The sequence below is a fragment of the Mytilus galloprovincialis genome, chromosome 12 (assembly GCF_965363235.1).
Source record: "Mytilus galloprovincialis chromosome 12, xbMytGall1.hap1.1, whole genome shotgun sequence".
NCBI classification, from domain to species: domain Eukaryota; kingdom Metazoa; phylum Mollusca; class Bivalvia; order Mytilida; family Mytilidae; genus Mytilus; species Mytilus galloprovincialis.
In genome coordinates, this window is record NC_134849.1 from 49891470 (window position 1) to 49906721 (window position 15252).

The following is a 15252-nucleotide window of genomic DNA, read 5'->3' on the forward strand; positions in this document are numbered from 1 at the left end:
CATAGAAAACTCAAGAATATACAACACGAACCCCAAACCTTTTCATTTATTAAAATACAAGTACTAATTTATTTGCTTCTTCATGTTGCTACTTCATGACAAAAATTATTGCATTATACGTTAAAAATCGTCCGCCAAGTCATGGCTCTATCACTGTTGAATTATTTAATTGTTTTAGTATGCAAAAGTCCTATATACTGATTGGTAATAATGAACCTTGGTCTGTGTTCTTTTACATTCTTCGTAACTGAAGCTAAGTGAACAGTTATTCTTTAAGTAACGTACTTGTACGATTCAGTTAGACGCAAGCATGAATGCTATACATGCGGTATGATATCGTTCGTTCTTTTGTATTTTTTCTGTTAATGTATTATTCAAATCTTGTATTTTTTGTATCTTTGAGTACAATAAAACATTTGTGTAATGTGTCGAATGAGTGTGCCGTCTTAAAGTTAACTATTTGTTCAAGTAAGAGGTCAGCCCCTCGATAGCTATACTGCGCAGGTTTGTTATTGTGTGTTTTACCTTAAACAGTTTCATTATGGTTACTTTATATATGAGGGGGTTTAAAACTAGTCCACAAGCTATCGGGACAATGTGTTGTTAATTTTTCTGATGAAACGGAATGTTGATGATTAATGTTGTTTGTTGTACTGTCCAGTATTTTTCGATAGTTCACGTTTTGTAAATTGCGAATAGTTAACAAAGGTACCAAGATTATAGCTCGTGTAAGTATGACATTTTGTGTTAAGAATATAGTGAAAATAGAAACAAAAGACTAATGGTTTTCAGTATTAGTATCAGTATGCAGTGTTATATATCTATAGGTTGCATTTCTGTAAATATTGACAATGCGATTTCCCATAGGAACTCCTTTTACGGCTAAAACTGTACCACTTTCACTATGAAGTTTTGAAAAAAATCTTATCCTAGAATTGAAAGTTCATTTGCACCACAATTTTTTTCAAAGGTCAAAATATAGGGCTGTGCGGCATATTTTCAACGTTTATATGCCCCGAACTTCTCAGAGTTGAAACTTACACTAATTTTCTTAACTACCCCTACCTCGAATGAAAGGTTACCACAGATTTCAATGTAAACAATATGCACGTGTTTATTTACTGGTAACATTCCCCAGTTCTGTCTCTGCGATATGGAACACAGAGAGCATAACTGGGAACCAGTATGTAAACAAAATTAATTTTCTATGAATATTCTATTTCTCCCCAAAAGAGGCGTGTTGTCAGAAACAGCTGTATTTACAAAGTGCAACCTATACAGACATTTATTCAAATAGAAAACTCTCTAAAACCAGTTTTTCTCACATTATGACTCATTTATCAGAATTATAGTCTTAAAGAAATCACTGTGTATACTCTAAGTTTTTCTTTACTATACATTTTATACCCCCTCCCCTGTTGCATTTTTTTAAAGAATTTGAAAACAAGACTTTAATTATTGCCAGCTTACCCTATTTACATATTTTCTGATAAAAAAATGCCAAGAACCTGTTAAAAACTGTTTTGATAACATATTGAAAGCATATCAGAATATTATAAATGTAATGTTTAGCAGTCAATCATCACAACATTTAAGATTATATAAAGTATCCAATCCAGCCTCTGTCTCCAGTCCACATCTTACTGTATGCCTATTTGTCAATTAAAGAACACATTTTCTGACTCAAATGGTCAATTTAGAATTCTTGTCACAACAGTATCATCTGTAACCATATATCTGACACAATTTAGCTACTATATATACTAGAAGTGTTCAAACAAAGCCATATTTGCAATAGTTGTATGTATGCAGATACCAGTCTGAGATATAAATTCACTTAAAATGTTGTAGAGATGACTGCTAACATCTGATTTTTGCATAACTTCCAAACATAGTTATTGTTTCTATATCAAGAACTTTAAAATCAGAAAATCATAGCATTTACAAGTTAAATTATTTGTTTTATGACCCGGGGGGTAGGCAATTTTCTATGTTTTTTGCCCCTTGGGCCTCAAATTTCCTAAATCAATCTGCTGTTTCTAGCAATTTGAAATATTTAGTACATATTCAGGATAGAACACACTATTGTAAGTTTTCTTGAGATATTTTTGTTTTTCTAGCTTGTATTTGTTTTGCCGTGGTGACAAAAAAGAAGAATTAGGTGTTGCGGCTTAATTTTGGGTTATCGAAAGGACACAAATACTCCATAAATAATATTCAGGAAGGATCTATGAGTTTCAATGACTGCGAAGAGTAAATATAAGCACTTTTTAACAATTTAACTTACAAATATGCAAATGTTATGAATTAATTTTGTATCCAGGACTTTAAGTAAGCTATGCATATTGTAAACTGTGAATTTATGCTGAGTCATCATATCTAAGGCCCAGGATTCTATCAATCTTCATTAAATATTTATAAAACTTCATATTTGAGTTAATTTCTTTAAAATCTGTGAAATAAAGCAAATTTGGTTAAATTCTGAATGTTCCCCTTTTTCATCCTATATAGGTTGCATTTCTGTAAATATTGACAATGCGATTTCCCATAGGAACTCCTTTTACGGCTAAAACTGTACCACTTTCACTATGAAGTTTTGAAAAAAATCTTATCCTAGAATTGAAAGTTCATTTGCACCACAATTTTTTTCAAAGGTCAAAATATAGGGCTGTGCGGCATATTTTCAACGTTTATATGCCCCGAACTTCTCAGAGTTGAAACTTACACTAATTTTCTTAACTACCCCTACCTCGAATGAAAGGTTACCACAGATTTCAATGTAAACAATATGCACGTGTTTATTTACTGGTAACATTCCCCAGTTCTGTCTCTGCGATATGGAACACAGAGAGCATAACTGGGAACCAGTATGTAAACAAAATTAATTTTCTATGAATATTCTATTTCTCCCCAAAAGAGGCGTGTTGTCAGAAACAGCTGTATTTACAAAGTGCAACCTATAAAGACATAAGGTAGAAACAAACAAAAATATGATTCTAAATAAGGGTCCATAATGTGCAACATTAATTTCTCATCAACACCCATTAAAATATGATTTGATCACACAGTTACGAACGAAATATTAACGGTTGATACTAGTATATTATCTGAAATGAATCTGTGCATACCGATGAATATAAAGATACCGCATTCGATATGCAGACGACTCTTGCCAAATTTTCCCAATTTGTGCATATTCGGTAATAACTCACATTAATGAAGTAGTAATGTCCGATAAAAGAAGACATGTAGGATAATCGACAGTGTTAACATGTCTCTAAAATGAAACATTATAACAATCAATATATGTATGTTACTGTAGGAGGTAACCTGTCCCAGACTAGACATATGAACGAACAAGTAGGTTGTGACATCCTTTGTTAACAATGGGAACAAACTGTGCCCCTCTACTTGCCGACTTTTTTCTTTATTATTATGAGGCTGACTTCGTGCAGGAACTTCTTAGGAAGAAAGATAAGAAGTTAGCACTATCCTTTAACTCTACGTTTCGCTATATAGATGATGTTCTTTCACTAAATAATTCAAAATTTGGTGACTATGTGGAACGCATCTATCCAATTGAGCTAGAGATAAAGGATACTACAGATACAGTTACGTCGGCCTCATATCTTGACTTACATCTAGAAATTGACAATGAGGGTCGGTTGAAAACAAAACTTTACGACAAAAGAGATGATTTCAGCTTTCCAATTGTGAACTTTCCATTTCTAAGTAGCAACATTCCAGCAGCACCTGCATACGGGGTATATATCTCCCAATTGATACGATATTCCCGTGCTTGCATTTCCTATCATGATTTTCTTGATAGAGGGTTGCTGCTCACAAGGAAGCTATTTAACCAAGAGTTCCAAATGGTGAAGTTGAAATCATCCTTTCGTAAATTTTACGGACGCCATCACGAGTTGGTTGACCGTTATGGAATAACCGTATCACAAATGATATCGGATATGTTCCTTACGTCGTAACTACAATCCCCTTTCCTTTCCTGAATGTGACCTACCGAATTAGACTATTTACCGGATTTGTTATCACATAAGCAACACGACGGGTGTGGAGCAGGATCTGCTTACCCTTCCGGAGCACCTGAGATCACCCCTAGTTTTTGGTGGGGTTCGTGTTGTTTATTCTTTAGTTTTCTATGTTGTGTCATGTGTACTATTGTTTTTCTGTTTGTCTTTTTCATTTTTAGCCATGGCGTTGTCAGTTCGTTTTAGATTTATGAGTTTGACTGTCCCTTTGGTATCTTTCGTCCCTCTCTTTTAGGCTCATTTCTGACAAGCTGTTGTTATATGGACGGTCAAAATCTTGTTATGGGAAAGATATTTTGCACAAATGTCTATTTATTTTATTATTCTCTTTGGAATTAATATATAGATAAATTTACGAACAGATCGAAACAAATTGGGGTGCTAGCCAAGTCATTCATGTTTTATAAAGGCGGGATATTAAACTTTCGCTATATATTATGTTCCTTCTTCACATAATTAAAAATCTAAACATTATGCACATCTCATTTATGAGGATATTCAAATGAGACAAAAATGTAGGTCCCTACTTAAAAGGTGAGATCTGCAGTCGTCCATTTAATTATAGTAATATCATACATACAATAAATACGTAAAAGATAATTTTTTTCCTATCCTAATATTTGGAAATCTGTTTCACCAATCGCATTTTACCTTAGTAGATAGTTTCTGCTTTTAAGCAATGGCAATCTCTTTGAAATACAAATATAATAGTTAACAATATGCGTAATGGTTACTGAGAGTGGTAACAATCGCATGAAATAAAACGTTCTACATAATATTAGTCTAAAATGGATAAAAATTTCTGGGTTACCATGATTTCATCTTGATCAATATTTTTGTTCCTGCCGAAGCAAATTGACGGTATACGATGTTTGTTCCAGCGAGGACAGATATAAAAGCATTTTTATAGCAATGCTTCAAGAGGAACGTTGTTAATAAAACGCATACTAATATATCAGGTCGAAAAACATACAGTTATAAGCCGCTGTGAACAGAAGACTCACTTCTAAGGCTAAATCAAATGAAATGTATGTTTAATGACAATAGTAGAAAAAAATTAATAATAAAATTAATACTCTTAATTTAATTGTATCATTTACGGCAGTCGTATTATTGAAACATAATTTAAAGTGCAGATCGATACTACGAAAACGAAACTAAACGCGATTGCTATTTAAATATAATGTGCCTTGACATTTGAAGTGTACATGGAAATAGATATACAATCTATGCGGAAGAAGAACTATAGGAATTTCCTGTTTCATTTTTCATTCTGCTGATGAACAGTAAGTACTCGCTATAATTATTTTACGAGAAATGATATACTAGTATACATAATTCAAGAGGTTATGTTTTTAAAAAATATATTGATATACGTCATTATCGTTTATACATTGACAACTGATATCAACAAGAAATATTTAACACATAAGCTGAATTATTCGATATCCGTCGTTAACTAAATCCCAACTTTTATAGTCTAGGGACAATTTAGAGGCTGGTATATTGCATGATTTTACAAATTTGTCTTTGTGTGTAAAGGCATCGAGTCTATTTATGTCGTTGAGTTGTTTTCTTGTAGAAAACACCCCATACATATTTTTGTATTCTTATTTGGCAGTGTTATGTTAATATTTCAAAATGTATAACATGCTTACCTACTTTACAAACTATAATTAAAATGATTCCTATGCCATTTCCCTCGAACTTAGAAGTATAAGGCATATTGGTGGATTGTGGTATAATCCTCGTTTATAGCAGTTGTTTCTTTTAATAAAGAGTCATTAGAACTGAGGAAAGGAGAACAATAACTGTTTTTATCATATATATCTATTATAATATTGTCGAGTTTTCATTATGTTTGATCATGTTTGTTTTGTATTTGCCATAGCCTAAATTGGTTTTTGTCTGTTTTGCAAATAAAGAATTATTATTAAAAATTCGAATATTAGATGAACAGTTTTTGAGATTTCATAAGTAAATTGCAGTGTTACAAAAAGACATATTTTCATTTAAGTCATGGCGGCTAAAGATTCAAAGAAACCAAAGAGCAAAGAAGACCAAGGGAAAATTATTATGCACAAAAAAACACACGACATACAAAATGCAATATTTGGGGAAGCCATAAATAATCCAGCAAATGCCAGCATAACGAAGCCAGGGTCAAGTATGAGAAACCCAAAAATAAAACCACGTGCAGAGTCGTTTGCCACGTCTTTACCAACAACAATTGGAAAAGCAAGCCGACTAGATGAAGGAAGGTCAAAGTCAAATAACAAAGCTGGTAAAAAATTAGATAGTAAAAGTCGAAGTCTCACAGAAAAAAATGTAACTGAAGTTCAGTTAAATGGTGGGAGCACAACAAAGGTAATCAGATTACTAAGATTTTATACATGCATATGCGAAGATTATAGCTGCAAAACGTATACTAGTATCATATATAGTAAACCTCGTTTGAGTCTTTTTCTTTTTTGAAGCATTGATTTTCTTACATTACATCCTCATATTCTTTCATTAAAAAGATATCAATAATACATGTTTATGTCGAAGTATACATCATTTGATAAGTTTGAATATTTAATTATTTGATTTTCTGATTCATGTGAAAGTGTATGCATTTTGATATCATTAAGCGGCAAATGCAGTGTATATACGTAAAGAGATTCACAAAATTAATATAGAATGCACAAAAAGCAGCTAAAAAAAACTTATTTCTCTTAATCCATGCACACCTTATTGAGTATGCCTCAAGTCAAAGAACTATGACAGTTGTCTTCCATTTGTTTGATGTGTTTGAACTTTTGATTTTGTCATTTGTTAGAAGAGTACGTTTTTAATTTTCCTTTGACATCGTTTTTTGTTTTTGTTTTGTTATTTTACTATTTTACTTTTAAGAAATAGTATGTTATTGCTGTGGACATATCCGTTTGATAATATGAAAGTGATTGTGAGCTCATCCTAGCTATTAATTTTTGTCATGATTTTGATTTTTGTCATGATTTTATTTCCGCCTCCAGAAGTGTAAGTGCTATATATCCAGTTATCATTATTCAGATTCAGAACGAGGAATAAATTCATACAACATTAATCAGGTTTATATAACACAAAAAAATACCGCCTAGCAACGTAATCATGCAAAAGATACGGATTCCAGGGGACAAGACGGATTCTTCTGAAAACATTCATTCGTGTATGCTCGAAATTAAGGAGGGTCGTAATGGGGGTACTTTCATGACGAAGAACGGTAAAAAAAAAATATTGCCAATTGACGTCAACAGTAATTGTTGGTGCATGACGATAAAATGCACTCTTTCTTTTAGACGATAATACAGTCAGCTGATTTTGACAAATCACGTTATTTTTTATCCCAAAAATAACGATAACGATAATTATTTGAGACCTCTAACGAATCACGATAAGGATATTTAGACAAATCCCGGTAATAGTCAACCGATTTGACGCTAGTGGTTGCTGAAAATTAATGTTTGACGCCTGACGGTAGAGGGCATAGCGACCCTCATTAAGTGTTCAAAAGGCCCAGAAATGGGATTTTTTTCTTGATATTAATATCAAAAGGCATAGAGAGAACAACAAAGAGAGCGTTGGGGTCAATTATTTAGAAGAATGACACAATTTATTTATTGTAAAAGTACAGTCAAAAAGTGTCCTTTAGATTGCATTAATATCGAATGTGAACTACATGTAGCAGAATATATACCATTTCAACACTACAGGTGTTCTTGAAATAACCTGAATCAGACACTATAGAGCGCATATAAACAAAGGCAAAGTATTTACCTTAAATAAGTTCAAATGTATTGAGGTTTTTTATATGCGGGAAATACAAGTACGCGATAAATATTTGAACACTATTTATTCACTTCTAAATGAAAAAAAGTTCTTTACTATATATTGATCGTAATCAATTTTGTCTTATTCAAAATAAACTACTCAAATTATTGTAGATTTCACTTCCAGTATGGCAATCAACGGGAAACAGTGAGAATCAGTTAACAACAAACACAACTAATTATATCAGCAAGTCAAAGGAAAGAGAATTAGACGACACAAGAACTATCGAAAAATCCACCAATGTTGCTCCTTCATTGTCTACCATAAAGGATAAGTCTGACACCAACCAAAATTCAGCAATAGGTTCAATATCTGAAGATAGAATATCAAAGAAATTTGCAGACACTGACGTGTCTTCTCACACTGGTAGTGCATATGAAAGCTATTCAGAAGATGGTTTCCGTAAAAAGAAAAATACGGAGGTACAAACTGCTGATGTATCATGCGGAACTTCTGGAGCATCCCCAAAAATACTAAAAGAGGAAGACGCTTTTCTGAAACAAACCAATACTGACTCAAATGTAAAAGAAGATACTTCTTTTATAGAAATCATTGCATCAAATGAAAGTATTGTCGATCTAACTGTAGATGTTATACTCAGTAGTGAAGATTCTTCAATACAAAGCGGCGGCATTGTTGCTAAAATTATCGCAGAAAAGGGAGGCCCTCTTTTAGACGTATGTAAAGATTGCTTGCGGAAAATGCATCCGAGCATTCTTAACTGGGCATTTCAACCAACTCCAGCAACAGGAAAATTGAAATGTAAACATATTTTCCATGCGGTTGTCCCTCAGTTTCCCAGACAATGGCAATCTAACTGGGTAGATGGGCTTGAATCTCTCCTATTTGATATCTTTTCGAGAACAGATAATATGGGATACGAATCTATAGCTCTTCCAGTAATTGGCACTAGAAAAGGTGGTGCACCGATTGATTTCGTAATTGATTTAATTTGCGCAAGCATTGATAAGTTTGCGACGACAAAAACGTCAATCAAAGGGCTTCGAACTGTGATGGTAGTTCATCCTGATAAAAGAGTGGTAGATACTATAGAGCATAGGGTAAAAAGTTCAAGAACATGTCTCCGTAAGCTAAATCATGTACAGTCTCTGAAGGAAACACAAGACAATGGGAATTCCTACTTTCTAAGTGTGGTTGATAGAGAAAAAGACACGTGCCCTGTTTGTATGGAAGAACTAGCAAGTTCAAAATTAAAACAGCTTTACAGATGCAAGCATATATTTTGTAAAACATGTATTAAGAAGTGCTTTATACAAACACCTGCTTGTCCAGTATGCAACATGGTGTACGGCAAACTAACCGGAAATCAGCCAGACGGAATCATGATCGAATGCTTCCAAAACGATATCAATCTGAAAGGTTATAAAAAATGTGGGGTCATCAAGATTTTCTATTCATTTCTTGATGGGAAACAATCGGTGAGTATTCTGAGAATGTAATGCAAAAGTATGAGAGAGAGAGAGAGAGAGAGAGAGAGAGAGAGAGAGAGAGAGAGGGGGTAAAGTAAGGCGTATACTAAAAGTCGATCTTCTTTTACTTTGTAAACAAAGTCATCATTTCATTCCAATGAAACATAGGTTGCACAACACCGAAAATAAAAATTGGCAATTGGGTTTGTGATGCTCAAAAGGAAATAAGGTGTCATGCTCTACGCGCATTTTAACATTGGTACTAATTACATTTGCCAACATGTAACACTTTGATAACCCTAACTAAAAAGATATGATAAAAAATTATGTTCATGTTGAGACAAGTACCACGCATAGTATGAATCAATTATTTCGAATTTGTAACATTTGAAGGACGTGTTTTTCAACAAACAGAGTTATATCGCCGGTGTCACGAGTTGATAGGAATCTGTTACCTAACGGAGCACCTGAGATAACCCCATATTTAGTGGGTTTTTATTAAACAGAATTATATGTATTTTGTGGTTGTTTGTCTTGTCTTTTGTTATTTGCATTTCGATTCATTAGTTTCGAATGTTCCCTTGGTATTTTCCACTTATCTGTTTTTTAAATATAGTTTTTATATACACACAGTATTTCCTGAGACATCAAGAAAAAATGAAAGAATCATCGAATCTGACATTTTCAATTCGACGAAATCAAAAACTGGTTTTTTTTTATTTTCCAATCTGAAGCTATTACAAACGCCATATTAGAAACGGTGTATTGGATTATTAAAAGTCAAACTTAGTCGGGAATCCTCACAGACAAGCCTTACAATGCCAAAGGACAAACTTAAATTCATCGTATTTTAAAACGTACATGTGTAGGGTACTATGGATAAGACCTTCGATTATCAACCTAAACTACCGGTTAACCAGTTAATCGGTTAAATGATTATCCGAGTAACCGGTTAGGCAAAACTGTACGATTTGACAACACTACTATTTATATTTACGTTCATAGATCTGCATAAAGCGTTCGATGTATATTTCTAATTATAATTATTTTCTATAAGCAAGGTCATCCAAACCCAGGTAAAGTTTACAGAGGAACTAAACGGACAGCATACTTACCAGACAACACAGAGGGACAGAAGGTTCATCGGTTACTACGGCGGGCTTTTGAACAACGTATTCTCTTTACGATTGGCAGTTCTAGGACAACTGGAAAAGAAGATGTGGTCACATGGAACGATGTTCATCATAAAACAAGAATTGATGGAGGACCTGCTAGGTAAATATAATATGATTTGTCAACATAATAAACGGGGGACTTGAGAGGTAACTATACGATTTGATTAGTTAATATAATAGTCGTAGGACCTGCAAGTTAACTATAATATCAGATTTTTCAATACAATAGACGGAGGACAGATGGCGTGTAAGGTTACTATAATACCAAATTTGTCAACATCATAATAATTTTTTCCATAAACGTTCGTTTGTAGATATTGTATTCTGATAAAACTACCATGTGTGTTAACGTTGCAAACATAACTAGTATGTGTAAATGTTCCAGCACACACGGATACCTACAAGCTACATAATTTACTTAAGACAAGCAACACTGTTGACATCAAATTTGACTGCATGCTCAGTTGACCACAAATTTGTCCGAAAGCTTTTTTTTTAATCTGATGTGTGATGTTCCAAATCATATTATTATTTGAATGCTTTATCTATGTAAAAGTCTGTATTATTCTTCAGATATTCTGTTGTCATTATGTATATACACGCTACCAGAAGCATTAATCATGTATTTGGTGAATGGATTTTTCATCTGACGCCGTTGATGTTGTAGAATTCTGCCCATCATAATTCGTGCTTTATTTGTATGGAACAGGCTTAATATACATAGACTTCTCAAGAAAGCTAGATGTATCGAAGCTCCACTTTATAAAAATACCGAAAACGTGGTGACTCAATATCTGATTGAATTAGAATTGAATTACAATACGAGAAGTTAGATCTGCACCATACCATAATAAACAGCATGAAGTCTACAATAAGAACGGTTCCTGACTTGCATTTTGTTTTTATTTTAAATGTTTCGTTTAAACATATTGTAAATATATCATCAATAAATGCGATGTTTCAGACATTGTGTTTCCTACCGGGATTGGAACATATCACAAAATAAAACACAAGATAAACGTTTCGTGGTTCTATGTGTTCATAAAATAACCCCTGTATGCTTATTTTTTTAATTGATCAAGTTATGCAATCATTTACTAGTATATCAAACGTTTTGTTTCATTCAGGTTTGGATATCCAGATCCAGGATATATTTCACGTGTCCTTGACGAACTTGCTGCAAAAGGAATTACCGAAGAATAATTCTTTTGTGGACTCCAGTATAGTATCATCAAATTTGTTTATAAATACTGCATACACTCAATATTGTTTAAGCCATCATATGCGTTTTAATTTCAATATTGATTCACTTTCGGTGTATGAATTTTAAGAGCAAATAATATAATTGTAAAACTTTAAAAGAGAGTCAATGTCTTGTTTATTGTACAAAATGAAAGAATTTTCCATTCTGGAAATATTTATTCTTCAATTTTTTTTAAGGTCAACTTGCTTCACTGTTGTTAAGGTAGATTTATGGTATACTGCCATCTTGGATTGTACATTTACAGTACAAAATCGGTCTAGTAATTTGCCCAAATCAACAAATTTGGAAACAGATTTGGAATTTAATGGTAAGACTGTTTATCTATATCAAGAAAACTTGTAAATGTATTGTATTATTCAAAATATTTTGACAAATATCAAGCTTTTTGGTTTTTAAAATCATTTTTTACAAATGAGCTATTTAAGGGTAGATAACTCTTTTAGTACAAAATTTATACTCGACTAATAGGGAAATTTTTTATTTTTACTTGTGGCAAGAAAACAAGTTCGGTGACACCATGTTTTCTTTTTATTTTCTTAAAATATATTATGAAAGCTATACTCTCACAATTTATTTCAAAATTCTATCTCATAGAATTTTTTTTATGCACTCTTATGTGTTTTTTCATGAACAAACTAACCAAATTTAGGCATTTTTCAACGACTCATAGCTCAAAAAATAGCACGGTAACCCATACTTTTTGTTATATTTTTGAAAAAAGCGTAGTAAGATCTTCATTTTGGCAAATTATAAAAAAAATCTGTCTCAAAAAAACATTTACTTATGATCTACCTTAAGTTGAAAAATATTAGAGAGTTTTAGAGAAGAAATAATTTATGGTTAACATGCTAGTTCTGATTTCTTTGATCTATTCATTATTTTGATTGAATGAAATGTTTGTGTTTTTAATGTATGTTATATTGGTTACGGTTATACAGGTTTTGCAGTGCTCATTTTGTGTTTGAATGTGCATCTATTGTTTATTGAGGGGGGCAAGGGGTTTAACTGTTATGCTGTTATGGGGCAATTTAATTCTTTGTTATCTGTTATTTTGAAAATACATTTGCTGTTAGCTGTTATTGTCTTATTCTTTGTTAGCTGTTATTGCGCTTCTAGTTTTTTTGTTATCTGTTATTGTGATAATGTATTTGCTGTTAACTGTTATTGAAAATTGGAATGTTAGCATTTTTTTGACAGTCAATATTCGGTATAAATTGAATATCATTGGCCATTTGGGTCTACCACTACTAATATGTTTGTTCCCTATTCAGAGGATTCCATTAACATATACCCATCACAGAAGTGAGGTCCAGGACACTTCAAGTATATCTTATGATTATCCTTTGTAATAAATTCCATTTTTTTAATGAATGTGTATTTAGAATTATCTTAATTTTTTGTATGAGAATAATGTTCCTTGTTTTCCGTACGAACATATTAAATTAAAACAATTCTTAATATGACAAAAAGGAAAACATATGGCCAGGAATATCTGACAAGGATCTCAATTAAGGACTAGGTCCTAACAACCACTTAACCTTTTATATAATATGGTACATAGACTCAGCTCTGTGATTCTTTTCAAAGCAGAACCAAATTCATTGTACAATGAAAGTTCCAACCATGTACTTGGGTCCGAAGCTGCACATAACTCATTACAAACAAAGATTTATTTCGTTTCAAGCCATTGTTTCCCTACTAAACTATGTATTCTACTTACTAGTACACTTGGTACAATCAAAAACCTCAGCTGATAAAAATTTGTTCAAATAAGGCCTTTGAAAATAGTGGAATAAATTGCTTTTAGAGTGTCAAAATTCGTTCGAAGTACTTGGTAAATTGCATGCTTAAATTGGTGCTTTTGATTTTTCTACCCTATATACCACTTTGTCTCATAGTTTTATTAAGAAAAATTCACACACCACATTAAATGGTCATTTAGAAAAAGTCAAACTCTTTTAGGTCACTTTTTTTATTAGCAACAAAGGGAGCTTCAGTCAATATATATAAACAATACACCAACGTTTCATGAGAATTGCTGAAAACATTTTTGTGTTAATGTCTGAAAACTGGAAAATAACCCCTTTTTAATTTTAAAATAAAACCTGTTAACTCGGAAACGTAAAATCTAAAATTTATAAAAATTGAAAGTTACCTCATGTTAATAGATATAAACAATTCACCAAAATTCCTTGCTTTGTAAAAGCATTTTTGAGATGTTATCAGAAAACTGAAAAAAACACCAATTTTATTGAATAAAAACCCATTACCCAGAAACTTAAAATCTAAAATTTATAAAAAAAAAAAAAAAAAAAAAGGGGAGCTCACGTCAATAGATATAAACAATTTCCCAAAGTTTAATGCAAATGATTAAAGAATTTTTGAGTTAATGTCCGATATGTTGACAACAGACGGACAACAGTATACCATAATACGTTCCGTAAACGAGCGTATAAAAAATATTATAATATATTGAGTAGTAATTTAAACACATTCTAGATACATAAATTGATACTGAAAACAGAGTCATAAAAAATGGAATGCATTACAAAGGATTATATCCGTAATAAGAAATACTGATTTGTCAAAGACCGAATTATTTTAATATTTCATTTACTGTTATCTGTTTTTGTCCATTTTAATTCCTTGTTATCTGTTATGAGCCAAATCAATTTGCTGTTTTGCTGTTATTGGGACCCCCTTGCCCCCCTCTTTATTGTTATTTAATGAATCAGATATGCATCACTTAATTGTATCACTAGACCCCGAATAAAAAGAATGAACAACATTTTGTTTATGTTGTGTACCTTCTTGTAAATTTCGTACCATTTTATTTAATCATTTTTATACTTTTCCTTGCTTATATTGCTAATTGTAGTTGTATATGTCAAACAGCGAGTTTAAAAGCATAACCCATCGCATATTCTGTAAAAATTCAAATTCATGAACAAAGTAAAACTTGTTATAATGTATACAGGACAATAGAAGACAAGTGTGGACAGATCTAGTGTTTACATTTCTCTGGTAATTTCAAGTTCAGAAAATTAGACACTGTATCAATCAATCCATGGATGATACTATGATGGGTCCACTGGACAAAATTTGAATTATGAACGAATAAATTAGTTTTGTCAAGCTCAGTTCTCTAATGCTGTTGTTATATGGTCGGTCAAATGCTTCTTTGCAGAAGAATATTTTGCGAATGTCGAATTTTAATGTAATAACGTCTTTTACCTGTATAATATCCAAGCTATCGCCTCGTAAGAGTCAGAACAGACTAATGATATTGTGCAAGGGAAACGCGGTCACAAAAACTTCTTAATGACGATAGTGTTTCACAGGCATTTGTCTCAGATTCCCCCCTATATACCTTAATATATAAGGGGGGTGATGCTGAGACAAATCATGCCTGTGAAGTGAACGAATACAATTAACATTCCGAAAGCAATTTGTTTTACTCTCTAATTTACATACAGTAGGAC

The 15252-nt window shown here is 32.4% G+C and overlaps 1 protein-coding gene across 1 annotated transcript; it reads left to right on the forward strand.

Annotated features, from left to right (window-relative positions):
- The first annotated feature begins 5250 nt into the window (after positions 1-5250).
- Positions 5251-14561, forward strand: LOC143053698 (uncharacterized). Its single transcript, XM_076226485.1, has 5 exons — positions 5251-5335; positions 6067-6416; positions 8015-9340; positions 10389-10606; positions 11634-14561. Exons 1-5 carry the CDS (start codon positions 5329-5331, stop codon positions 11707-11709), a joined length of 1977 nt encoding a protein of 658 aa, XP_076082600.1. The 5' UTR covers positions 5251-5328; the 3' UTR covers positions 11710-14561.
- Positions 14562-15252: the final 691 nt, after the last annotated feature.

Excerpts from the sequence above, each read along its gene's own strand:
- LOC143053698 (XM_076226485.1), top strand. Across the intron at positions 6,417-8,014 it reads ATGGTGGGAGCACAACAAAG|ATTTCACTTCCAGTATGGCA; the intron begins GTAATCAGATTA and ends AAATTATTGTAG. Across the intron at positions 9,341-10,388 it reads TTCTTGATGGGAAACAATCG|CAAGGTCATCCAAACCCAGG; the intron begins GTGAGTATTCTG and ends ATTTTCTATAAG.